Here is a 27,953-nt window from a genome sequence, read left to right on the forward strand (position 1 = left end):
TATATACATATACATATACACAGATATATTCTTTTCTTTTTATTTCATTCAAGCATACGTGTCTGATCACACATGCGTATCGTCGTTTTCAACGTTTGATCGTTCGCGAATTCGTTCGTACTATTTATTTCTATTTATATATATATATATATATATATATATATATATACACGTATTTATATTATCAAAAGAGAGAAAAACTTACGAGTATCAAAAAGATGAGAAGTCGCCTTGCCATTTAAGTACGGCGATGCCTCTATGAATTTTTCGTTAGTTTTACGACGCAGCAGATAAATGATCGTCCAAAGTATCGAGATCACCGGCACCCACATGATCAACGAGTAAAAAATATATACGCTTCGACGATTTCTTTTCTTTCTTTTTTCTCACTACTTCTTCAACAAAGGAAAAGAAATAAATAGAGAAAAAATATATATGTATAAAAAATCACTAAAGGATAATCATCGAGATGATCGTAACGACGAGTGCCACGAAATCGAACTACTAGATATGGATCATCGACCGTTCGAATCGACGATCGTCGTCTTAACGTCGATCAAGAGGGGTGTCACGTCCGAAAAAAAATTTCAACACGTAAGATTCTCGAGACTGGTGGCCGTCACGTGCGTTCCCGTACGGATCGTCGTCATAGTTTTCGTCTGCTCCGTAATGCCAGTCAGACATTTTTGACGTAGCCAGACGGTGCCATCGCGTTCCGAAAATCCCACCTCTAAACGCGATCTACTCACATCGAATGGTTTCGAAAAAAGAGAAGTAAGAAGAAAAGGAAAAATATGAGAAAAGGAAAAAAGAACGAACGTGCAAAAATAAATAAATAAATAAATAAGTAAATAAATAAATAAAAATGAAAAAAAGAATTAAAGAAAGAAAGAAAGAAAGAAAGAAAGAAGGAGGAAGAAAGAAATAGAAATTAGAAAATAAAGAAGAAGATTATCCTCCTTAAAAACCATACTCCTCTCTAGCCATCGCCATTTTCTATTAAAATGCACTTTCTGCTTTTCTACTTTTTCTCTAATATCAATTATATCTCGTTTCTCGTTGTTGTCTATGAAAAAACTGACAATACATGCATATATATATTTATATATATATATATACATATACATATAGATATAAATATATATATATATATATATCTCCAAACTTGGAGACCACAATGGTGTACACACACGTTGGATAGACGCCAATATCGTTCGTATTTATTTATCACTCGCGATCTACACAGAGGCTTGACGTATCGCCGCGTGACACGAGGGAAAATTATATCTATGCGTTATGTTATGTTATGTTACGTTACGTTACGTTATGTTATGAATGTGTGCAACGAAGGAGATTAATGTAACGGTACGTTCGTCCGAGTATATTTATCATATGTATTTAGAATCTTCCGTTCAAGCCTGTATCACGGTGTATTGTTGTAGCTAAGTCTATTATATGTGTTTCGTATCGTATCGTATCGTTTCGTCTTTCTACATACATATATACATACATACATACATATATAAATATATATATATATGTATATACATATATATATATATATAATATACATATACGCGCATATATAACGTAAGAATAATAGATAAGATCGAGAAGAACGTTCTAAAGCTTGCAAAAAAGGTGAGAAATCACTTTCGACGATTGCACCTGTGGCATGCGTGGGCACGATTCGCGCATCGACTGCTCGATCTTACCCTAAATTTAGCCATTGTTGGCTGCGTCCTACATTAGGACCACGCACGATCATCGTTCGTGATCGTTCGCACACAAACGTCGACGATCTACCCTTTCCTCTGAATACGCTTACACGTACACATACACACACACGTGCGAACAGATAGACGAACACATACACATCACATACGTATACCTATAGGTATATTTTATTTTCGTTCGTTCATCGCCCAACGAGCGTGTCAATTTTTGTATTAGTGAATTTACACGGTCCATACATACATACATACATATACACACACATGCGTATCCATATATACATGTACTTATCCAATACATGTCAATTTCTTTCTATGTGTATTCGCAACACACGTTCGTAATCTAAGTTCTTTAATCTAAACGTATACGTTTGATCCTACAGCATGTTCTACTTTAAAATCCGTTTAGCTGATCAACATATATAGATCGACACGTACATACAAGCATACATGAATGACATACGACGAGTCTGTATACAGAGGATGAATACAGACGGGCGTGTAAACGTATTTATCGAGAGCCATGTATATAGACACGTTTCGCACGTAACTCCTGATACCTCTCTACCCCCACTCCTTCCCCATCTAATTAGCTATACGTGAGACACCTATTGGTAATGGACAATAGTATAGGTAATAGGCTAAACACGTAAGTATCTAACTGTATCGATGCTAATTGACAAAGTAGGACCCATTATACGGTGTTACCTTTAAATTAATGATTTTATTTAATTTCGTTAATATTATATATATATATATATTTTTTTTTATTTAAATTTATCTATCCTATCTATCCTACGGCAATTAAAAACTTTCTTTTTCGATTACGTATTCATGTACGAATAAAAAGTTATCGATCGAGTTAAAATATATATATATATATATATATATATATATATATATATATATATATATATGAAAGAAAGAAAAAATCCTACAAACTTTCCGTATTTTTAACGAAGCTGAATCACTCCTTCCTTCCTTCCTTCTCTACCGTCTTATTAACCAAGATAATCTCGTAATATTAAAATGTATTATGAAAAGGGCCAATATTACATCGGTTTCTGGCAGCGATTACCACGGTCAGCCATTTAAATTTTCTTCTCTGCCACTTGAAATGTGCCGATCGTGCTTAATACGTACGTAACTCTACTTGAAGAACTTTGTGCCAAAATGATATTTCGGTGTACATAGTGCTTTAAGACTAAGCCAATTACTTGATATTCTTGAAGGTCAAAGTGCGATATTAACTATTTGAAAAGATTCATTTTCAAATCTAATTTCATCGAATTCGATTAACTAATTAAGTAAACTAAGAATAATTAAAAAGGAGAAAAAAGAGAGAGAGAGAGAGAGAGAGAAATAGAGACAGTCATAAAATAAATTCTAGCAGATCTATACATATACAGCTTCTTAGCATTTCCATTATCATACAGTCATTTATTTATTATTTATTATTATTTATTACATAATATAAATTTATTACCTAATAAATAATAACAATAATAATATTCAATGTAATATCATTTAATATAAATTATAATCATTATATAAATATATATCAAATACGAACTACAGGTATATCTATAATCCGATATACGTAAATAACATAATGTACTGATTGACAAACAAAACATGTGTATTTGACAATTATCGACAAAAGAGAGAGAGAAAGAGAGAGAGAAAGAGAGATAGTATATACTTGGCTAAAGGGTGGTAACCGATAACTATAGTCATGATACGGGTAAATACCTAGCTTCTGTAGAACGACGGAACTCTCCGGAAGAAGAGCATATAAGCTCTCGCCCCATTTCCCATTCATTGCTCTCATTATCAGCCACGTTGCTTTTCCTCTTATCACGTATACTTACTTACGCGAAACATACGTACGTACGTGTATACGTGTATATATCTTTATGTAGATAAATGTATCTAAGCTTGCACACAATGACAAAGATGTAACGAAACACTTCTACGTGTATATTTGTATGTGTGTGTGTGTGTGTGCAGATATAATATTACTATATAACATGAGAACGCTAAGAAGCTGTATAATGTCTTCAGTTGAGTCTGTAATACAGAAACTACGCGCGACGCTGCATCTCTACTCTCAATGATACTTTTATAATATTTTAATCACGTCAATAATTTGTAATTATTTAAGTATAAAACAGAAAAGTATTCATTATTCGTGCATTGAGAAACGAAACGTTTTCATATACATACGTATGTGTAAATATAGACACAACATACATACATACATATATACATACATACATGCATGCACATATATATATATATATATATAATATAAATAAAATTAATTTTAAGATGCAATGTTCAAATTTAATTATGTAATGCAAAAACTATCGTTCGATGCTCCATCTGTACTCTCAATGATCTTTTATCATATTTTAATTATTTAGCTACTTTAGAATTAAATAAATACAAAATAAAGAAGTATTCATTATTTGCGTGCAGAAAACGAAATACTTCTATATGAATACGTGTGTGTTTTAGCAAAGTTATAATTGCACAGCGTTCTTAGTTGATTCTGTAATGCAGAAACTACAATCGTGTGAAATAAACTATCACTTTATGATCTTAACTATATCAATGGTTTAAAAACACATATCTATAAAAAAAAAAAAAGAATAAATGAAAAAAAAGTATTTCATTATTCGCGTATAGTATTGATTATTTTTATAATGTAACGTAAATTATACGAAAGAAATCAATGCACTGCGATGCACATACATATATATATATATATATACATACATACACACACATACACCAACATATACACATACATTTATCGACATGTCAAAAGCGTTCGATCACATGAAGATGGAAGCTTTTGTTGTCGCTCTCATCTACGGGATGTCACGTGCGTTTCGTTTGAAATATTTTTTACACGGACATTATCGTGCCACGAAGCCATTAAATGCAAGCGAGATTAATAAAGGAAAACAATTTTGTTTTTCCTTTCTTTTCAAAATGATTGCACAATAAATAAACGTATAAATGATAATGCGTATACAAGTAAAGTCGATTAATAACTCGTAATATCGTATAAATCGTAAAACGAAGCTTTTATTTTTCTATTTTCTCTCGTCCCTTCATTTTTTTCCCAGATCCCCGCCATTACGTCCAGCCCCAATAGGATAACACTAAAGTTCGGTCTCATTTTTGTATTGACATAACAGCGAATACGTTTCAACGAAGTTTACCGATACCCACGTGCAGCTTTTGTTTTCAAATGAAAACGGAATGTATTTACATTGGTTGCCACTCTCGCCGTTCTATTTTTACGGTGTTCCTCGTATCGTTTGAATCGATTTTATCCGAAGAAGAAGGGGAAGGGGAGGGGGAGGAGTTAGAGAAAAATAGGAAAGGTTTGTTCGGAATACTAACAATAAGGGATCGTCGAAAAACGTTGACAAAAACAATGAGATCTATCAAGTTTTTCTAATCAAGTAAATTTATCAAAATAAAATATTCTACGAAATTATATAACATTCATGCAAAATATACAATATATAATATTGTACAATATATAACAATATTACATATATAACACACACGTACACAAAATACATATACTTATTATATTTATGTATAATACGTATTATATATTTGTACACAATACGCAATACACATATATGCATATACATGTATACATATTATATACACTATATATATATATATATATATATATATATATAATATATGTAAACGATCAGATACACATATACTTATATATATACAGATGTGTCTGTGTGTGAGCGCATAAATAAAGTAGTGAGGCAAAGTAAGCAAATCGTCGAGCCATAAACCATCCTTGACTCTCTTCTTCTCGGCTTTGCCTACGAAGCGCCTGCACCGCGAAATTGGAAACTATCGCCACCGCTGGTAGTGTATGGCTTCCAGTCTCCCCTTCTCATTTTCTCTCTCTCTCTCTCCTTTCGTTTCTATCTATCTCTCTCCCTCCTTCTCACTCCCTCTCTCCCTCTCGCGCCCTCTAACTCGCTCCCTCTCTCTCTTGTCCTGTCTTCTCGTCTTACGAAGGTACATTTTCTTGCACGACGATTATCAAAGATTCAAAGATGAGTTCTCATTTGCGGTCGGAATTTCTAGAGCGTTGATGAAAACGAAGATGCGATCCTACGTTCCAAAATATGAAAGAAAAAGACAAACAGAGAGAGAGAGAGAGAGAGAGAGAAAGAGTTGGAGAATTAAAAGTTTTGCCGTATATTTTATAAACAAACAAAAAATTGCAGAGTTGTTCGTTAGATATCCTTCGTATTGTAGATATATTCGTACGAAAAAAAATGTGATAGAAACAATAAAAAAAAAAGAAAAACATAGAAAAAGGGAGAGGAAAAGAGAATGTACAATTTTTTTGTACAATTTATAAACAAACGAAAAATTACAAAAACTTGTTCGTTATTTATCGTCATTGTTAACAAAAAAAAAAACAACAACAACAAAAAAAGAAACACAATAAAAAGGGAAAGAAAAATAAAACAAAATAATAATAATAATAATAATAATAATAATTAATTAATTAATTAATTAATTAACAATGTGTTACAAGAAATTAAACGTTAAATCGTAGTTCAAATTATTTGAATTTTCGCGCCACAAATGAAAGCACCTCGCGTCAGTTGTCGACGAACGAATGGGGATGGTCTCTTTATAGTCGAACGTTCAATCGAACGACAAAGAACGATCGACGTTCGAGATACGATACGATACGATACGATACGATACGAGATGAAACGAAACGAAACAAGCAGCTTTAATAACAAGTAAAGAATCATCGACGATTACTGCGACTTTTGTAATATATCAACGAAGAAGAAAACTGGAACACTTATGTACGACCATAACAGACTTATCAAAAATTTAAAACGACATGTATGTAAAGAAATTGCTACAACATAAATGTCATCAAGAATATATCAACGTTTGAAAACTACTCGTAAATTTAGAAGGCACAAACAAATCGCATAATTCATCGATCAAATAATTAAAAAAAAATAATAATAATAATAATAATAAAATACGTGTTCGTATGTACGTGTATATGTATACATCTTCGCGCACGCACACATACACTATTAAAAATTATATATATATATATATATATATATATGTAGATATAATTAAAAAGATATATATATTTTTTTTCGTATTATATATATATACACATATACTTACATAGAATGAGCCTAAGTTTCTTTTCCTATGTCACCCCGTGTTAATATCACCGATGCGTCGAATTAACTTTCTATGGGGTCCGAAAAGTTATAAATTTCTGGTAAGTCGCCGATTAAAATAAATCAATTTTATATGCACGTCAATATAAATACTTTATTCAACCGTTGCCGATGCAAACGACGAAGCGAGTAATACACTGTTGCCAAATATCGCTTATATAATCGCAAAGTATAGAAACAACAATTATATACCGACCATCAAGACATTGTGTAAATTCAATTTATTAAATAATATCGTATAAATTTTTATCGTCGTATGGAGAAAAAGTCTCCTCTCCCCTCCCCTCCCCTCCCCTCCCCTCCCCTCCCCCTCTTTTATATTAGATGAGGGCCCGTAGATCCACTTATATCATCGAATTAGTATAATGAAAAAAAATCTTAACATTATATATATATATATATAATATTAGAATATATATATTATACATAATAATATATATAAATATATATATAATATAATTATATTATAATATATATAATGTGTGTGTGTAATCTTATATCGAATTTGTTATTACAATTCGTTAGACATAACCTTAAAAAAGAACGAAAAAAAAAGAAAAAAAAATCTTAGAAGGTTTTCTTTTTTCTTTTTTTTTTTTTGTCTTTTTTTAGTTTGTAAAATACGAAGGTCTTTCTGTTCTAAAACGAAGAAAACTAGAGGAGCCCCTGGCCGTGAGTAAGCCGACGCATAATAACCGTAGAAAAGGAGCGAGCAAGCCAGTGGCGAAATTATTAGCGCGTTCCCTTGGCAAAGATCCAAAGAAACGCGAAAACGAACGCTGGTATATACACATACATTCTCCCGATTATTGCAACATGCGTTATTATGCTGGCCTACATGTTGTATCGACGAAGACCGCGAAATAGTGCAGACACGCATCCTACCTTTATCTTTTTCTTTTTGTTTGTCTCTTTCTCACTTCTCTTCTTTGTTATCTGTGTTTCATGATCGAGAGAGAGAGAGAGAGAGAGAGAGAGAGAGAGAGAGAGAGTGTGTATATGTGTGCGTGTGAAAAAAAAAAAGAAAGAAAAAAGGAAAGAAAAGAAACAAATATATAGCGAAGAAAATCGAGAAAATTCGAAAGATAAACACAGCGAGAAAGACTCGAAAGCTAGTATACTCGTTTATTCACCCTGGTATTCGTCTCTATTATTCAGAAACCTGATCCCGCATTTTATTCACGTCACAAAATTAACATATTTATATAACGATTAAACATATTTTCCTTAACTAATTCGATTTTAAACTTATACTTTAAGGTAGACGCACGTATATGCACACTATATATGTATATATATATATATATGCGTATAGTATATGAAAATATATAAATATGTATATTATATTATATATTATATAATTTACTACGTATATATAATGTATATAAAAATATATATATATACTATACTGCGTATATACAATATATATATATATATATATATATATATGCATATAGTATATGAAAATATGTAAATATTTATACTATATTATATATAATATATATAATTTATTACGTATATATAATGTATATAAATGTACATATATACTGTACTACATACATACAATATATATATATATATGTATATTATGTATATATAAATATACTATCATTCGTATCAATGCTGCCGCTTACTAAAAAACCGTTAAACACTATTAAACGTTACCTCGCGATTACGCTTTGTAACGACACACATACATATAAACATATTTATATACATACCTTTCAGTGAATCGTTCAATTATCAAACAATTATATATGTCAAAGAACGGTGGAGATGACGAACAAACGATTGATCGTTCCGAAGCAATTATTCGAACAATGGATGCCATTCGATCGACGCGAACGTAACGGAAAGGAGATTACGAGACAGTCAATTACCTTTTCGATGATTTTAAATACACCAGCGAATTATTCGACTTTCAAGGTTATATGTATAAATTTCATTATTCCGTGATTCCTATTAATTCACCCGTTATATAATTCATTTCTCTTTCGATGAACCGTGAAAAAATTCGATCGCGATCGACCCGTTCGCGATCCAATTGAAAAACTGAAGCAATTAAGTAACGGACAGTAACGGACAATAACGGTCAATACATATATGTGTGTGTGTGTGTATGTATATATATACACATGTTTATAGGACGAACGAGATTATTGGCTGTTCTTTTTCACGAATCAGAGAGATTCTTTTGGGCGAGCATCCAAAATGCGGAATGCGACGTATGTACATAGAAATATGCGGAAGAAAAACGATCGTCCAATTGGTATTATCGGTTAACTCGAAAAGTACGGTATATAATCTTTATAATCGTTCGAAACTTACAAGGTTATAACGTTTTATAGTTGACTTTACACGATAATTTCATTTGATGATCCTTATACGCTAGCTTACATGACTACCTAATATTTCAATTTATATGTATGTGTATGTATATATGTGTGTGTGTATATATATATATGTATGTATTAAAACGAATCTTGAAATTGTATTCGAATTATATAGTCGATAAATCGATTAGAAGCGATTCAATAAATTTTTACTTTTTAAACGACTTAGTCCGTAACTAACCTTAAATGTTCGACGTTGTTAGATCTATGTATGTGATTTAAGATACGTACCTAACTTTACCGTACAATAATCTAACTTGCTAAGTATAATAGCGTTTCATCGATTTATGTTTCGTTCTATCTATCTATTTATCTACGTATACGTGTGTGTGTATATGTATATACATACATACATATATATATATATATGTGCGTTCACGTCAGATCGTAGTTTTACAAAAAGCAAAGAGAAAAAATAAAAAAGAAAAAGAGAAATAAAAAGAAACTAAAGGTTTACGAATAATAAAAAAAGAAAGAAAAAAATATCGAAATACAGAAAAACCGTTAAACATATATATATATATATATATATATATATATATATATATATATATTGAGTTTAACGGATCCATTATATTACATACATTATATATAAAACGATACATATATATACGAATTATACGAATATATACATATATATATATAAACATATACACGTGCATTATATTATATTCGTATAATTATCGTAATATCGCGGATATTCCAATGTCGATTTTTGAGAGAGACACGATAGGAGGTAAAGTGGGAGGGTTGGGAGAAAGCAAAGGGTGAAATCTACGGTCGATAGAAGTAGTTTAACGAGCGTAGTTGTGCGAGCGACACGACCGTGATGACAGCTGACCGAGTGACCCGGTGCCCCTTAACCGGTCCTCTAACCACTACCAATGGACAAAACTATTACGTGGACGCGTATCGCGTAGAACGCATATACGTATTAAGAAAAGAAGGAAGAATGGTGGTTGAAAAAAAAGAGAGGGGGGAAGAGGGTGAAGGTACTACGTAGGTGGAAAAAAAAGGAACAGAAGAAGAGAGAAAAAAAGGAAAACGAAAGAGGAAAAAAAAAACATGAACGCGTATTTTTTTACACCGTGTTTATACGTACATACATACATACATCATATATACGTACATATATATGTATTTATGTACATATGTTATATATATACACGGCCAGAAAGAGATCTTCGCTTGCTTGCGTCTACTCTAAAAAAAGCTTATAGAAGCTTACCACCTTGCTTACGGACTGGCATCCTTTATCCTCCGTCGACCCCTCTCTTGTTTCCTCTCCCTTGCTCGTTCTCACTCTTTCTCTCGCACTCTGTCTCTCTATTTTTCTCTCTTGGAAAACTTTCTTCGTCTCTTCCTTCCTCGTTATTTCACCTCAGACTGGATAGAGATATACTTCTAGGACGACGAGGTTCGGGACACGCGCGTAGCACACTATTATTATTATTATTATTATTATTATTATTATTATTATTATTATTATTATTATTATTATTATTATTAGATTATAATATTTATTACTATTATTATTATTATTAATAATAATTATTACTATATACCAGTGATTTCACAAGCTCTCAACACCTTTTTTCATCACGAGCGAGGCTAGTGCACCTAGGTCGAACGATCAACGGTGATGAGATATGGTACACCACCATCCACCATCCGCGATCAACATCAACAACGACAACAACGACGACGACAACCAACAATAACAACAACAAATAACGAACAACAAATAATAACAAATAACAACAATAATAACAACACCACCACTACCACCACCAAACTAATATACCGATACCAATACCACCGACACACACGAGGAGCACCACACCACCACCACCACCACCACCACCGGCACGCTCTTCTCTCTCTCTCTCTCTCTCTCCTTTTCTCTCTCTCTCTCTCTCTCTCTCTCTCTCTCTCTCTTTCTCTCTTTCTCTTTCAAGTATTAAGTCTCTTTGCGTTACTCTGTGCGTGTATCGAAACGGTGGAAGGGAAGAGAGATGAGATTATATATACGTAAACGTCGGAAAGAGAAAGTAAGACGAGTAAAAAGGAGAAAAGAAAGAAGGTGGCGGTGCGTCCTATTCGACTTTCCGCGCACGATCCGTCTGCCACTACTGTCATGCGTCAGTCGAGAAACAGTACCGACGACGACGACGGCGACGACGACGACGACGACGACGACGGCAGCAGCGACGGCGACGACGACGACGACGACGACGACGACGGCGACGACGACGACGACGACGACGACGACGACGACGACGACGACTACGACAGCGGCAGCGGCGACGACGGCAACGATGACTGCGACCGTCGACGGCGGCGACGAGAACGACAACGTCTGCGGAACGACCATCAACGACGTCGTCCACAATAGCGCGTGTCTCTCTCTCTCTCTCTCTCTCTCTCTCTTTCTGTTTTTCTCTTTCTCTTTCAAGTTCTTCCGCCCTTTTACGACACACAAGAAACACGTTCTAGCCGCAGTTCATCCCTGCGGAACGCACGAAATAAACACTAGATCTGTCACTTTCCTTCTCTCTCTCTCTCTTTCTCTCTCTCTTTCTTTCTATCGCCGGCTTAGATACGTTCGTCTCTCTTCCTCTTACTCTCTCTCTCTCTCTCTCTTTCTCTCGTTCTCGCGTGCGCGCTCTCTATCTCTCTCACTCTCTCCGTCTGTTTGTCTCACTCTATTACTCTCTCTCTCTCTCTCTCTCTCTCTCTCTCTTTCTCTTTCTCTCTCATTCGCTTCGCACAATATGGCGTCGCACTCTGGCCGTCGTCGCGGAGCCGGAAAACCGTGCGGAATCCACTCACTACTGGCAACGCGAAGAAACGCGAGCGCGCAAGCCGCACCGCCGGATTGGTCGATGGCAGGCTAGCTTGATGACGTCACGGCAGCCCTCGTGACGCGCTACCCCGAAGGCCGAGATCAACCCCCTACGACCCCCAACGACCTACTGCCTCCACCCACCCCTTCTATCTATCAACCTCTCTCTCTCTCTCTCTCTCTCTCTCTCTCTCTCTCTCTCTCTCTCTCTCTCTCTCTCTTTCTCTTTTCAACTTAACTTGCTATCTCTTTCTCTTTCAGTAGACTCGTCGTTTTCCCTCTCTCTCGACGATGACTCGCTCGTTATCGATGACTACACCGGTACTTCTTCTCTCTCTTTCTCTCTTTCTCTCTTTTTCTCTTTTTCTCTCTCATACTCCCCCACTTGTAAAACGGTCCTCGTTGCGCTCGTTAGCACGAGACAGAAACTTAACCGTCTCGTCCATAGGCGTCAGCATCGATCAAACGGCACTCTCGTTTACAGAGAGAGAGAAAGATCAAATGCGTATGGAGGATGCATCGATTTGATAACATTTCGCGATTGAAAATATCGATCTTTCGTTCTCTCTTTCTTTTTTTGCTCTCTCTCTCTATTTCTCTCTCTCTCTCTCTCTCTCTCTCTCTCTCTCTCTCTCTCTCTCTGTACATATACCTATGAGACTCGTTAGAAATTATATGTTTATCTTCGAGAGAGAATGTTCAAGAAATATGAAAAATTTGTTTTCTTTTCTTTTTTTTTTTTTTTCTTTTCCTTTTTAATAAGACCAAATCTGCGGTCACGCAGTTTTATTGATCAAAGTTATTTACTCTAACAATCGATGATAAATGTTTTTAATTCAATGGAATTCTACGATGCATCCATTTTTTTATTTTCAATTTTGAAAAATAATTTCGAAAACAATGATCTGCATAGATATTTTATGTACGGTCTTCCGTCTAGATTTATTCAGATAGCATTACACGTTAGAAGAAACTACTCGTACGTGCGATTTTACCGCCAAGAGTTTTCTCTGAATATATGTTATTAATACTGATTTTTATATATTAATCGCGTGCAATAATGGCTTTGAGAATGTCAAAGGGTGAAGTACCAGAAAATGCTATTGCTTTGACCAGAAGCGAAGCTATTAAATACCAGTGGAATCAAATTCACAAATGGAAACCACAAAGAGAAGTGTAACTAACCTCAACTAATTTTATTTTATAGATTTTTCTATGAATGTTGACAAAATATTACATTGTTTTTATTACGTATGAAATTTATTATATATGATTTTATCCATTCAATAGATCCTTTCGAATGTTAATGATCGTATTTTAATTATTCATTCATCAGTTTTCAAAGACTACATATACATATAATATATATATATATATATAATTTGTGTATATGTATATATATGTTATGTCTATTTTATATATGTGCATATATATATATATATTATATTTCAATTTACTTTTAATATAATTAACTAATTTGAAATTTTTTTTTATCAAAGATGGCCTTTTTCATATGGAGTAGCTTTACTAGGAGGTGTCGCTGCGTTATCAGGTGTATATATTAATATGAGGATTAGAAAATCACTTAAATTACGTAATTTTGGTACTGCTGCTTCTGCCATCACTATGTCAGTATGTCCAGGGTCGCTTGTATGTATCGCCCAGCTACAGGTATAACGTTATAAATTTTATAAATCCTTGTTTAGCCACTTACCATTAATTCGATTGTAAGTTTATATGAAATATATTTAATAAATTATATTTAGATGGTTACAGAAAAGACTTTTTTTCCACTCGAAAGCTGTCCGTTATGCATTGAAATGAGATCGATAGTCGTTCAGAATTGTGGTGCCATTATATATCCTATGATATTATCGCCGATAGTAAACTTTCTGGTAAGTTTTAATTTCTTATTAATTTTTCACTATTAATTACTTATGCGAATATTTTCATATAATTTTTGTAATAATTTTGTTATAGATCGCTAAGCGTGATGGAAGATTTAGAATGCCGTATTATACAAACTGGAAAGAAATGATATACTTTTGTGTGAACTTATTTAAACCTATTGTCCCATCATTAGGAGTCTTAGGTGCTATAAATGCTTTAGCTGCAGCTGTCATTGTATATAAACAATTTAATTGTTTATCTTATATACGGGAAGTATTATCTGTAGAAAATGAAAGCGATGAGTTACAAAAAGATTTCTAGACAATCGTTATTGTTAGTTTCATAAATTATTGAATAAAATATCTTAAATCGTGTAATCGTCGAATTGTGCTGAAATATTTGCAGTTTGCCTGCATTTATATCTGTGAATGTCATGCATGTTGTACGGGATATATATACATACTATAAAACAAACGAGGTGTGTGACAATATAAAACGTATTTATTCCTTCATCCCCTTGCATTATAAGTTGTTATTAATATATTTAATTATTTTTAGTTGTCTGCCAAAGTTGCTCGTTCTAATGGACTTACTGCGCTAGTGTGCACTATGCATTGCTGTTGTCTTTATTTTGTAGGCGGTATATAAACCAATTTTAACAACAGGCTTAGGCACAGTACATTTTGTAATATTATGTCTTTCAAATTATTAAGATTCGCTGTCTTGTACAGTAACTATATGCCATTTTTACTTAAAAATTTTGAATGGAATTGTTAAAATCCTAAATCTTATTATCCATGCAACACGTAGGTTTATACAGAAAAATTCTGCCATCTTTATGTATCATTTATGCATAACAAACAGTGCGAAACTGGATAGGAATATCACTTTTAATTATCTTTAGCGATGTAGTCGAAGCTAATGCAAGTGCATAAGACATACCTTCTTAAATGTAAACGAAGTATGTTTGAACAAGTATTGTCACAATGAGATTCGCAAAATATTTCATGAAATAGAACAGGGTGCATGAATCTTTCTGATTTATAAGCAACATCATTTTGTTATGCATGTATAAATATCATTAATAAGATGAAAAGCAACTACTAAGAAAGTAGTTCGACCTGTAAGATATACAAAATTCGCATACAGAATTATGTAAATATTTTTTATCTATTACGATTTGGGACTTTAACATATTTAAACCTTCGTGGATTTCAAAAACACGCTATGTAAAAGAAAAACAAGAAAAAAAAAAAATAATTACCATTGAAAATGCATCAGATATTTATCTTCTTTGCTATTCTCCATTGACATTATGAACTAAAAGATACATCAATGATACGATATGTACGATCAATGATACGTACAGGTAGCGTTACTATCATTGACGTAATTAGGATTCCACAGCCTAATTCAATTCATGTATATTTTAGTTTGATTTGCCGATAAATCTACGATTAAGTATGATACTGGCAGTTGGTTGGACATCGTGTCGAGGCTTTTGAGTGGTATGGAGATCTCAAAAACTAGCAAGCTACCTTGGTAATAATAGTGTAATGTAATAATGTAAGTAATAACATCAAATGTTAAGTTAAAACATTGATTAACAAAAGTGTAACAACACGATTTCTTTAGTCTTAGCAAGCTTTGCTTATGTAAATGACACAACAATGAATAAATTGGCAGTGAATGAAACCAGTCACAGAGTAACTGGGGGATCTAAGTAAAGAGAGGACATTAACACGTGGAAGAATAGGACGCCAATTATTTCTTGCAAATTTCTGCCAGACGCACTTTTATACGATAATAGTCTAAAATGCATTACTAATTCGTAGTACATTAATAGCTGCATTTGGCGTATCAACCACTTAAATCATTATATATTTGAAATTTTTCTTTCAAAATAGAAATAATATATGAACTGAAGTACTATTTGTTTCTCTTTCTTTCTTTCTTTCTTTTTTGTTTTGTCTTTTTTTTTTTCTTTCCCTCTTGTATCATAGGTAGCCATATAATGCAACTATAATGTACAAGAATTCATGACTTTACGATCACAATTCGCAGAATAATCAAAATCACAATGAGATCGTCATTTTTTTTTGTTAGTACCTTAAATCTATATTACAACTAGAAATTAACATTTTCTTTTTCTCTATAGTCATAGTGCAGTCCATTGCTTATTTACAGTAGAGGTCCCATTCTGCAAATATTTTATATTACACACTTAGAATACCTCCACGTTCTCTAGAGGTACAGTTTTAAAATTTATCTCTGTTAAGTTGTAAGCTGAACTCGTATAATATTGAGCAAGATAACAATAATCTTTGTAAAGTTATCTTTGAACCTCTTAAAGTCGTATATTTTAAGAGACTAATTGAGATGTATCTTATAAGCCTAAGCTGTACGTTAGAAAGTACAGTATTTATGTACCCCTGTTTATCGATATTTTTCATCAATAGCAAAACTTCTTTGCTGCAATAAAACGCTGGACTATATTACAACTACGATTTTTAAAATAAATTTCGATGTAGCAATGGTATAAACTATGTTAGACAATTTACAGATTATATTTACATTAGCTAAATACATTTTGAGGGCTTTCATTTTATGTCCAACAAAATGATACAACGTCAATGAACGATCTAATACAATCTAATTAATGTAACAGACATATTTATTTATACCATTAGTACAAAGAAATTCTATTCAGCCGTTTTAACATTGTCATACTTAACGTAAATTATGAATTAACTGTCACACTTAGAAACAAAATGAACAGTGCAAAAAACTCCAATTAGGTTTTTACTTATTTTTATGAATTTTTAAAATATTAAAAAAAAAAAAAAAAATTAGAAAAGAAAAAAAAAAGAGAACAACATATTAGTAATTTATCCCGACAAAGATAGAGTAATTTTTTTCCCATAACAATTACAATTGCTCATAAAAATATTTAACAGCATTATGAAACGTATTGTAATCTAATTATATACTCCGATTAACAAAACAGAAATTCAAAGGATACAAAAAGCATCTTTTCACACACCTTTTGTTTATATATATATATAATGTTAATATTCTATATTCCTTGCAATATATGTAATAATACAAAGACATATATCTTTGATCAAATTTGTACAGTTTTAAAGAGATGTATATCTTTGCTGTGCTATATAATTACTTATATCACCCATACATCGCAGATAAAGATATCAATGTAGATCCGCTAGTATGATGGCAGAGTTAACCATGTGTAAAGAGCGTAAACGCATATTAAGTGCTAAGATTCATTTAATAATTAAATACTATTTCATTAGCTCTAGCATATCTCGCTCGATATTACTTTAGAGAAAAAATGAGAGATAGAGACGAAATACTCTAACTTCTCACAATCGTTAAATGCACTTCAAAGACATTTTTTTTAAATGATTAATTTCATTATCCGATTAGTATAATGATATTTGTAAGTTGAATATTAAATAAGTAATGAACTTATTTATAGTTAATATAGGAATTATATTTTAAGTAAAAATATTGCCATCATACTCGTAGGTTCTATCATCCTCAAGGAGGACTGTATGGTATCATAAAGGGGAGACTGTGTATGCTAAAACATACAAAATACAATAGGCACCACTTCAAACAGTGAAAGATTGCAAGTAACAGCCGCCTCCAATGTCATTTTCGCTTGCGCACCCCACGATCCATATTTTCTTGTGTCGTAAATCGGTGCGTACGAGGATGTGAATGTGGAGGAGGAAAGGAAGGTCCTGCACGATCCCACCAAAAAGATGGGTAATCTTGAACAGGCACCACAACGGGAGAAACAGGAGGCATGGGAAGTGGATGTATGAACGATGGATGATTAGGTTGTACCATCACTAACGTATGCTGCTGACTGCCCACAAACGGATTGTATTGATTGCTATTATTGTATTGGAAATGGGATGTTGTTTCAGTATTGTTATAACGAACTGCGACAGAAGTTTGAGAAGGTAGGGGCCCTTGTGGAGGACCCCAGGCCAGCTGCTAGCACCTTCGGCAGTGCCAATGTGTCATATAATCTTGATAGCTTACGGTGACCTTCTCACTCTGGTAACGAGTTAACTTCACACTACGTCTAATGTCTGGGGTTACCAATCCTTTATAACCACCTTTATGCAGCAGGGAGTCTATTGTCTGTATCTGGTCCCATCCTAAACATGTCAAGTTCTAACTTTGCAGAATACTCGCGAATTACGAAACTGCTGTAAATATCAGCATACAGATTAATTAAATTGTTTCTAATTAATAAAACTCGTAGAGAATTTTGGATTTCCTGGAAGTAGCAGTAATTTTCTTATTACGTTGCCTTAATGCGAAGAAACGCGAACGAATATATATACATGTGTGTGTGTGTATATAAAAAGCAAAATTTTGAAATTCTATTTTCAACTATACCAACCACTACGCGAAACCACCTCTGTGATCTTATATTCCCCTGTGCGTGTAAATTCTGTTTTTCAACTTTCTTTTCATTTTTACAACTATATGTAATATAAATGACAAAAAAATGTTTACTATTTTGGAACCACCAGAAGAAATAGAATAAAAACCATAATGAATGTAAGACTAATAACACACGTCAATTTCTAGCTATAAACTAATTCGCTTAAAAAAATATATACTGACCTTGTTCCGGTGCTACATCAGGCAAGTAAGTAGCGGTCCGCTTATTACCCTTTTCATTATGAAATTCTATACGAATTCCATGAACTCCAACTTCCCAATCTAAATAGTCTACCCCGTCTTCAAAATTTCTAAGGATAGATACGCTTACATGTAAGCGTGGCAATTCTTCTCTTGTTATCGGATTGAAGCGAGAATCTTTAAATGCGCTTTTAGAAAGGAGAACAAAAATATATTCTATCTTTAAAGATGATAATAATTTCAATCGCATCTATATTCTATCATACCTAGTAGTAGCGTATTCTCTTAATCCGGCATGTAAATGCATAGCATTGAATGTACCGATGCAGCCTCTTAATCTCATGTCTTTTCCAATAGACCAAGTTACGAATAAAGGGCTGAAAAATAGTTTATCTATAAATTAAAATACAAATACAATAGAATTTTTTAATACTAACGTCGAACAAATAAATCTAACTTAAATAAAGGCTGATATATGTCGAAAAATATAAAGAAATATAGCAACGAAAAATTGGATTAATACTTTTGTAAACATTGTCCGACTCATTCTTAACGTTAACGTTAAGTTTCCTTCTCATGTTATTCCAATTAAAGTAGAACGAGAAAAATGAGTCAAGGTAAATAATCGAAGAAGCGGTAGTAGTGCCTCGGCACTACTATGATGACAATGATGCAAAGAAGCGTCGAATGAGTTGGAAAAAAAAGAAGAAGAAGAAGAAGAAGAAGAAGAAATAAAAAGCCTAAAAATCGTAACCCCTTGCGTTTCGATCAAAACACGAATTTTGAAGATATCGAATTACAAAAGCGATGACACGATTTGAAATGATTTTAAAAGGTAAAGAATAAATCTAACCGAGGTTAGTTCGATCGAAGGACTTTTTCAAGAGTTTGTCTTGTGAAGGACTCATTGAGTGACATTGTTGACGACTTTAAAAATAAAGATCTCGCGTTAACAAAGAGACGGAGAGGAAGAAAGAAAGAGGGAAGTGGAATAGAAAGAGAAAGAGCGCGCGCGCGAGAGAAACGGAAAGGAAGAGAGAGAGAGAGAGAGAGAGACAAAGATGGATAGAAAAAGAAATAGAAGGTTATAATACGAGGGCTTAAAGAAAAAGAAAGAGAGAGGGAGAGAGAGAGAGAGAGAGAGAGAGAGAGAGAGAGAGAGAGAGAGAAAGGATAAATAAGGAGAAAGAAGACGAGAGAGAGAGAGAGAGAGAGAGAGAGAGAGAGAGAGAAGGAAGTAAGATAAAGCAGAATTGAGAAAGGCGCGCGGAGATGGTATCGGTGGGGGACAAAGAGAGCCGAGTTACTTACAATGCATCGTTGCTGAAGTTGGGCGTTTTTGGAGGGTCAAGTTGATGTAGTTGGCAGTAAAGTACGTCGAAGCAAAAGAAACCCATTTCCGGTTGGACTATCGTGGAATAGCGTATCTGGGTGCCGTTTTGCAATACGGTCGAGCCATTGCACGGAATGCTGGTCGAGTTATTCAGCTTTTGCTTCTTCGTTCCACAACAGCCAGCAGCCATCTTTCCTGGCTCGACTCTCGCGACTGCTCACTGCACTATAGTAGTAAGAAGAGAGAGAAAGAGAAAGAGAAAGAGAGACAGACAGAGACAAAAAGAGATAAAGAGAGATAGAGATAGAGATAGAGAGAGAAAGAGAGAGACAGAGAGACAGACAGACAGACAGACACGGCCGGTCTCCGACCCGTACACACGCACGTCTCCTCGTCTCTGCTGCTGCTACTGCTGTTCGTCCTTTAGTCGTCGTCGCGTGCGAAATTACGCCCGCGCTCCGCTAGATGTCTCACCGAACTAAAAAACAGCTGTTTCATTGTCCTCCCGCCATTACGTTCGCGCCATTTGTAACGAGTAAACGTCGTCTGCAACGGTACTACTTATGTAGTTACTTAGTTTAGACAGTCGCAAGGATACTCTAGTATCGAGTCGTCTCCAACGATTGGCCATTACTCGTCCCTATTACCAATTTCATATCTAGGTGGGGCGATCTCGAAGGTCGTTTCTCGTTAATTGTTTACCCTGACTCATTTATTTTCCAGTTATCTCTTATTGCTATTTCATCGTTTACCGTATTAATCCGTGATAGAGGAATAATCACGGTTTTAAGACTCATCTCTCTCGTCGTTGTATTTGTCTCTCTGTATGTTTGTTTGAATTGATATTTCGGCCCGAATTTACAATTGACTCTCGTCGAAACATACCCATCGTCTCGCTTGCGATCTTTGCGAAGGAGAATAATAAACCCTATGACTAATTCGTCTAGTTTCTAGAATCAATCGTTTTTATTCTTCTTAATTGTTATTGTATACATATAACGTTAGAACGTTTCGAAAGCGACAACGAAATTGTTTCGTCCTCCGAGTGTTTCCACGAAGAAACACGAAAGATCTATTTATATTACGTTTCGAGAAATCTTAAATAAGATCGTCTTAAGTAATCCGCAATAAATATTTTATTTATATATATACACACACACACACACACACACACACACACACACACACACACACACACACACACACACACACACATATATCGATTTAGATTAAAAACGATTTTAAACAGGATTACGCCGAATTTGTTGTGAAACGTTATAGGACGATATCGCGATAAAAGAAATTTTTTCTAAGATACACAGGGTACGTACGATCGAGCAACCGTACCTGTCTACGATTTCTTACGAAGTCGAACGGAGATAGCCGAGGCGTGACGAAGGATTCAATTCAGCAACGTGCACCGCCGCCAACTTGCATGCACCGTGCTCTCGCACCCATCTCGATACATACACACGTAACTACATACGTACGATATTATATACGTATGTACTTCTTCTTCGTCTTCGTCTTCGTCGTCCTCGTTGTCGTCGTCGTCGTCGTTGCCGTTTACCTGTCAGCGCATATTTAAAGATTTCGCGATCGTGACACTCGACATCTTTACATCTCGATCGAAGTGTAGATCGTTACGTGAGTTATATACGGTATCGGTATCGGTATCGTTTCTATCGAAAACGAAATAATAAATTTCGGTCGATCACGTTGGAAAGTGAAAATCGTGATATTGTGTTGGCGCGTTCGTCTAACTGACGTAGTATTATTCGCGAACGATTCGAGTGCAACGACGAACATCGCATTGACTCGATCGGAAACTCGACATATGTATGTCTCTCTATAGTATATATTAATGTACGTATGTATGTAAGTTACCTACGTACAAATGTACAAGTATCCTACACAGGAACATGCAAAATTATCTTCTTGTAAATCGAAACGCGTGCAACTTTCGTCGTGACGCGTGTTGAATATTTACGATAAGATCTACGAAGAAAAAGTTGAAGGGAGAAAGGTGAAAAGATTTTTTTTTTCTCTTTGTTTTTCTTTTTTTTTTTTTTCATTTTTTTCTCTCTTTGTCTCTCTCCTTCTCTTTCTATCTCGCTCTCTGTATATCTCTCTCTCTCTTTCGAAGAAATAACATCGTACCTTCGTCTAGAACACGTGTCGAAGAATGAGAACTCCTCGAAATAAGTAAGTAAATAAATAAATGATTTAGATATTTTTCTATGACGAAATTGATATCTTTTATTCTCTCTCTCTCTCTCTCTCTCTCTCTCTCTCTCTCTCTCTCTCTCTCTCTCTCTTTCTTTCTCTATCCATATTTCTCTTTATTTTGATCGAACGAAAAGATCGTTCGACGAATAGGTTAACTTATCTTATATAATTAACGATCCCTAGTGTATAGTTAACATGCATATATATATATAAATTTATCATAGATAATAAACGTCGAATTTATTTTTTCGGAAGAATCCATTTTGGCATCCATTTTGAATTCATTGCGAATCGTACGACCAATCAGATTCGTCGTTTTAAGAAAACGTTACTTTTTCTGTTCGTCGCCCTCTACGCACTCATACACAGCTAAACGCAACATACACGTACACGTGCACGTATACGTGAACGTGCACACACACACATATATATATAAATCGTATGAAAACGGCGCGAATTCAAATCGAGGAAAAGGAGGCAAGCGTTTCGAAATTGTTTGTAGTAGTAAAAAGAAAGTCTATTCGTAGATATAAGAAAGACGTTAGAGTTACATCGTTACCACCTGTTTCTTCTTGGGAATACGTTATAATGGCTTGCATGGGAAGAGGCGAGTTAGGGTGAGGTGGGGGTGGAGGAGCTAGGGGATTTATCGTGACGAGCAGAGCGTATAGAATAAGCGCGGTTTTAACTCGCACGTTCCAATTTATCTCGAGGTTTTATCGTTACGTCTGTAATTTCATAGCTGATGGTAAACCCGCGAAACTACATACATACATACATTTATACATAGATACATACATAGATTATATCTAGGTATATACGTACATAGATAACTCCTCCGATCGGATTATATAGCACGCCATTTTGGCAAGAATCGCAAATGGTATTTTTGAATATATTTGATATACCGCGAATCTCCTATCTATCTCTCTCTCTCTCTCTCTCTCTCTCTCTCTCTCTCTCTCTCTCTCTATTCTCTTTCGTCCCAATTTTCCACCTTTTACAATTACCATCGAAAATATCGATTTTTACGATCTCTCGAGAATCTTATTGATAACGCGTTAACGCATCTTCGCCATATTTTATGTATCTTTGTGTTTGGGTATGTACTGTATGTGTGTCTCTATGTTCGAGTGTGTATTATGTGAATGATATTTTGTTTGCGTCTGTCTCCTTATGTATTCCGGACGAGTATATATTATATACATTATATTTTGTATACGTGTTTATATATATATATATATATATATGTATGTATGTATGTACGTATACATACATGCACGCGCATACGTACATACGTTCGAGCGCTAATGGTTAATCTAACTTGGAGGCAAAATGCGAGCACATGGATACGATACGATACAATACGATACCAAACGATACCATACGAAACGTTAGACATACGAATTCCATTTACTTACCTACTTGAACGTGGTCACGTGTTGTTTATAATGCACTCTCCTTTTGCATGCGTACTCATAGAATTTCAATTCCCCATTAGGATCGACAAACTAAAGTTTCGACCGTTACTTTCGACTGTCGTTAATATTTCTTCTTTTTCTTTCTTTTTTATTTTTCCTCTCTTTCTTTTTTTTTTATTTATAACTATATATATATATATTTAATTTTATTTTTTATTCTCCCCTTGTTCCTTTTCAAATGCTTGCAGTCATGTGGAAGCGATCAAAACGAGTGGAATAAATGCATATCGGTGTTGCCGTATAATTGATAGCCGTATCAATCCGTTCCTATTGTTGGAAAATCTTCAAATACCAATATGTTTCTATATTCGAATAATTTTGTTGGAAAAATATTTTTTCTTTTTTTATTTTTTATCTCTTTTTCTTCCTTTTCTTTTTTTTTCTTCTTTCTTCGTTGAGTCTCTCGATTGATTTTACACGAACATGTAAGCGGATATAACGGATCGGTTTATATTTATATATTTTCTTCGTCGCGCTCGTTCGTGAAGTATTCTTCAGAACTTAAATGACGACAACAACGACGACGACGACGACGACGACGATGATCGATTCGCATCGTTCGCACGAGGAAAAATATGAAAGGATTTGTATCTTTGTCAAGGTTACGTGGCTTACGTAATCCTAAGTAACAAATCGTGAAAGTATTTCCTTTGGAATGGATAAGTGGAAAGGGACAAAGGGTTGATTGGTTGGTTGGGTTCAGTTAGAGAGAGGTGAACGAAGAAGACGAAGAAAAAACGATCGATCGATCCTTCTTCTTCTTTTTCTTCTTCTTCTTCTTTCTTAACGTGATATAAAAAAAAAAAGAAAAAAAAAAAAAAGAAAAAAAAAAAAAAATCCGAGTAATATTTTCGTCCGCTGGAAATGATTAATTAAACGTTTTATCAATCAACGAGCATTCTATGGAAATCATCAATGGTAGTTATAAGAAATAATTTTTCCCATTGACGTAACGTGGGTACGAACGCACGCATGCACATGGTAATGAGAGAAATATGAAAGTTTTACGCGTGCGTTCGTGTCAATGAACAGAGAAAGAAAAGAGAAAAAGGAGAGAGAGAGAGAGAGGGAGAGAGAGAGAGAGAGAGAGAGGAAGAAAATAAAAGGAATGGAAAGAAAAATGTAAAAACAAAACAAAATAAAAAACGTGCGTTTAAATCGTGAGCAGAGAATGTTTCTCTTTTTAAAATCCGATAGATGATAGATCGTCGTCGATCGGATTTATGATATTTGAATGAGCAAAAATAGAATGAAAGAGTGAGACAGAGAGATACAGAGAGAGAGAGAGATGGAAAAAGAGAAAGAGAGAGAGAGAGAGAGAGTTTGTTGGCGTTTCAATTCAATAAAAAGAAAGTTGAACAGGTGAATCGATTGCGAAAAACTACTCCGAGAGAAATTTCTATTCGATATTACGCAACTAAAAGGACAAAATACAGCGAAGTTTCTTTTATTTATTTATTACTTGTTTACTTATTTATTATCGAGTAAATTTTTTATTCATCGATTTTTTACTTTTTTTTTTTTCTTCTTCTTTCCTTTACTTTTTCTTTCTCTTTTTCTTTTCTTTTCTTATTTTTCCTTTTGTTTGTTTTTTTTTTTTTTTTTTTTTTTTTTTTTTTTTTTATATAATACGCTAAAGTATACAACAGTCTATCATTTATGTATAGTGAGAAAGGCATTATGTCATTTGTTATATAATCCTACGCAACGTCGACTCGCATTAACGAACGAATAGAAACGAATCCGTCAAGGTAACGAGATAGATACTTTTTCTTTCTATTTCGTCTTTTTCTTCTTCTTTTTTTTTTTTTTTTTATTTATTGAGTGATCGTAAAAGATCGATTTCAATCTACGTGAGTAAATATTTACGTACGTATATATGTATGCAGAATCGAAAATTTTGTGCGAATTCGTATGACGTATTCGAGTATACATTCACAATTTTTTTTCTCTCTTTCTGTCTTTTTTTTTTTTTTTTTTTCTTTTTCATAAGTCTTCCTAATTACCACGACACGACCTTCGAGTCAAGAACGAAACAAAAAGATTCTTCGAACAATTCTTCTTCGAACAATTCGCGATAGAGGTATCTACTAAGTACGTCACAGTATTCGACGTACGAGCATGAGAATGAGGTGAGACGAAGGAAAAGCGTTTATGAGTGAAACGTCATCCTTTTTATTCATTGTTAATTTGAAAACGTGTGTTTACTTATGTAGACACGGGTGTATTTATATGTATATACGTACATAAGTATGTAGATATACGTATATGTGAATATAATATATTTATAATAAACCAATATGACAGATAATTAATAAGATAAAAGTTTGCTATCAATTTTGTGATAATTAGGCGATTATTAATGAGGTTTACGTTAAACAAATAATCGGAAGAAAAGAGGAAAGAGAGAGAGAGAAAGAGAGAGAGAAAAATAAAATTTTGTTTTTGTACACACATTTGTAGATATTGCAAATATTATAGGAACGTATTAAAAAAAAATATATATATATATACATATATATACACGTGTGTGTATATACATGGATAACACATATCGTATCGTCCATTCGTTTATGTTCGTCTATCGACAAATTTTTCTATTTTCCACGTGAGAGCGCAATACATACGGTCGTATATCCTATTCTTTGTTTTCTTTTTTATTTATTTATTTATTTATTCATTCATTTATTTATTTATTCTTTTACTGTTACCGTCATTCACTCTCCCACGCGAATTTTGATTACATGATTGCACTATACGTGGGACTATTTCTCCCCGTTGAAAAATATTATTTTCGTGGTTTCTCATAGGCGAAATTCAATACCTTTTTTTCATAAATCGAAGAGCCAACAAAATTCGGGAGAAAAAAAATGGACGGTTGATGACAGTTGGTTGGTAGGTACCGTAAATACTTACGTATGTCAATGGGATCAAACAAATTTTACCGTGGAAAAGCGTACAATGGGCTTGCTCGTTGTATTTTCTTTTTTTTCTTTTTTCTCCTTTTTTTTTTTTAAATGAACGTTCCCGCGTTATCGGATATATGCATGTATGCAGATACATATATACATAGATATATACGTAGATATTTTATTTATACGAACTCTGCGAAATAACGTATTTTACCCTATGTTAGATAGACACGTATATATATATATATATATATATATATATATATATATATCTATATATCTATATGTATGTATGTATGTATGTATGTATGTATGTAACAAAACTATGCTTTCTATGCGGCCTCGCGTGTATAATTTCATAGAAGTGAGCAATGTTCGATATCGATTACGAAAAGGTATTTGAACTCTCTTCACCCTCTTGAACGAAAATGGAGAAGAGATATTCTCTGGTTCACTTGAAAATCGAATCTATTCCCGTTTCATGTCTATCGAGTGTCACACTTTACTTTATCTTCTCTCTGTCTCTCTCTCTGTCTATCTGTCTGTCTGTCTCTCTCTCTCTCTCTTTCCCTCTCTCTCTCTCTCTCTCTCTATCTCTCTCTTTGTCTCTTTCTCCCTCTCTCTCTCTATCTCTCGATGAATTTAGTCGGGTGTCGGGGCTGTTACTCGTTAAATTGACATTTTCATTTACGTGCCAGGATCGCATGGAAAAATCGTAAAAAATCCTTGAAAATCTACTCGCTATCGTATCGTACGAGAGATCTCGAGGCTTTAACATAATTTACTTCTTTTTTCTCCATTTTTTTCTTCCTTTTTTTTTTTTTCTTCTTCTTTTTTCTTTCCCCCAATTCGACAATCACATCGCTCGAAAGAATAGTCTGCCATTTATTTGCCAAAGTATTTTTAATTTCGGTATTTCAAATAAATGCTCGATAGTTGTAATAAAATATATTGTTATAACCATGCCGTTTAATTTTCCGCACTGCTAATTAAAATATTCGTGTATATATGTACGTGTTTGTATCGTTTATCTTACAAAGTACTTAGATTCGATCAATAAAAGTATCGATCGAATAAACAGAAGTGGAAGGAATATTTCTTGCGTGTATTTTTTCTTTTCTTTTTTCTTTCTTCTTCTTCAAACGTCGACAGTCGTATAAAAAAAA

At 33.9% G+C, this 27,953-nt stretch overlaps 4 protein-coding genes across 6 annotated transcripts in view; 2 read left to right on the forward strand and 2 right to left on the reverse strand.

Annotated features, from left to right (window-relative positions):
- LOC122630541 overlaps positions 1 to 11,235 on the reverse strand; it is a 164,459-nt gene extending 153,224 nt beyond the window's left edge. Inside the window, exons 1-2 of one of the 3 annotated variants that reach the window (XR_006327508.1) lie at positions 10,977 to 11,235; positions 10,643 to 10,851 (exon numbers count right to left, since the gene is read on the reverse strand). Coding sequence is in view for 1 of the 3 variants with exons in the window: in XM_043815137.1 (XP_043671072.1) it covers positions 206 to 332 (127 nt within the window). In the remaining 2 variants the exon portion in view is untranslated. Of the gene's footprint in view, positions 1 to 205; positions 393 to 1,190; positions 1,509 to 10,639; positions 10,852 to 10,976 lie in introns of those variants that run through there. The other 2 variants (XR_006327507.1, XM_043815137.1) reach the window with 2 other exon arrangements.
- Positions 11,236 to 12,997: 1,762 nt separating this feature from the next.
- Positions 12,998 to 14,658, forward strand: LOC122630528. The gene is made up of 4 exons (XM_043815112.1): positions 12,998 to 13,432; positions 13,756 to 13,927; positions 14,023 to 14,151; positions 14,237 to 14,658. The coding sequence occupies exons 1-4, from the start codon at positions 13,317 to 13,319 to the stop codon at positions 14,465 to 14,467; spliced, it is 648 nt and encodes a 215-aa protein (XP_043671047.1). The 5' UTR covers positions 12,998 to 13,316; the 3' UTR covers positions 14,468 to 14,658.
- Positions 14,630 to 20,580, reverse strand: LOC122630525 (AMMECR1-like protein). The gene is made up of 4 exons (XM_043815096.1): positions 20,144 to 20,580; positions 19,099 to 19,209; positions 18,815 to 19,020; positions 14,630 to 18,339 (listed from the first exon to the last, which is right to left on the reverse strand). Exons 1-4 carry the CDS (start codon positions 20,353 to 20,355, stop codon positions 18,173 to 18,175), a joined length of 696 nt encoding a protein of 231 aa, XP_043671031.1. The 5' UTR covers positions 20,356 to 20,580; the 3' UTR covers positions 14,630 to 18,172.
- Positions 20,581 to 22,301: 1,721 nt separating this feature from the next.
- Positions 22,302 to 27,953, forward strand: part of LOC122633033 — a 145,718-nt gene continuing 140,066 nt past the window's right edge. The window contains exon 1 of the mRNA XM_043820507.1: positions 22,302 to 22,370. The gene's annotated coding sequence lies outside the window, so the exon portion shown is untranslated. The remainder of the gene's footprint in view (positions 22,371 to 27,953) is intronic.

Source organism: Vespula pensylvanica, chromosome 1 (genome assembly GCF_014466175.1).
Source record: "Vespula pensylvanica isolate Volc-1 chromosome 1, ASM1446617v1, whole genome shotgun sequence".
In the NCBI taxonomy this organism is placed as follows: Eukaryota; Metazoa; Arthropoda; class Insecta; order Hymenoptera; family Vespidae; genus Vespula; species Vespula pensylvanica.

Coding starts and splice junctions, on each gene's coding strand:
- LOC122630528 (XM_043815112.1), top strand. CDS start 13,317: ATGGCTTTGAGAATGTCAAAGGGTGAAGTACCAGAAAATGCTATTGCT. Junction 13,433..13,755: donor TGGAAACCACAAAGAGAAGT/GTAACTAACCTC, acceptor TTTTTATCAAAG/ATGGCCTTTTTCATATGGAG. Junction 13,928..14,022: donor TATGTATCGCCCAGCTACAG/GTATAACGTTAT, acceptor AATTATATTTAG/ATGGTTACAGAAAAGACTTT.
- LOC122630525 (XM_043815096.1), bottom strand. CDS start 20,355: ATGGCTGCTGGCTGTTGTGGAACGAAGAAGCAAAAGCTGAATAACTCG. Junction 19,210..20,143: donor AACTTCAGCAACGATGCATT/GTAAGTAACTCG, acceptor ACTATTTTTCAG/CCCTTTATTCGTAACTTGGT. Junction 19,021..19,098: donor AGAGAATACGCTACTACTAG/GTATGATAGAAT, acceptor CCTTTCTAAAAG/CGCATTTAAAGATTCTCGCT.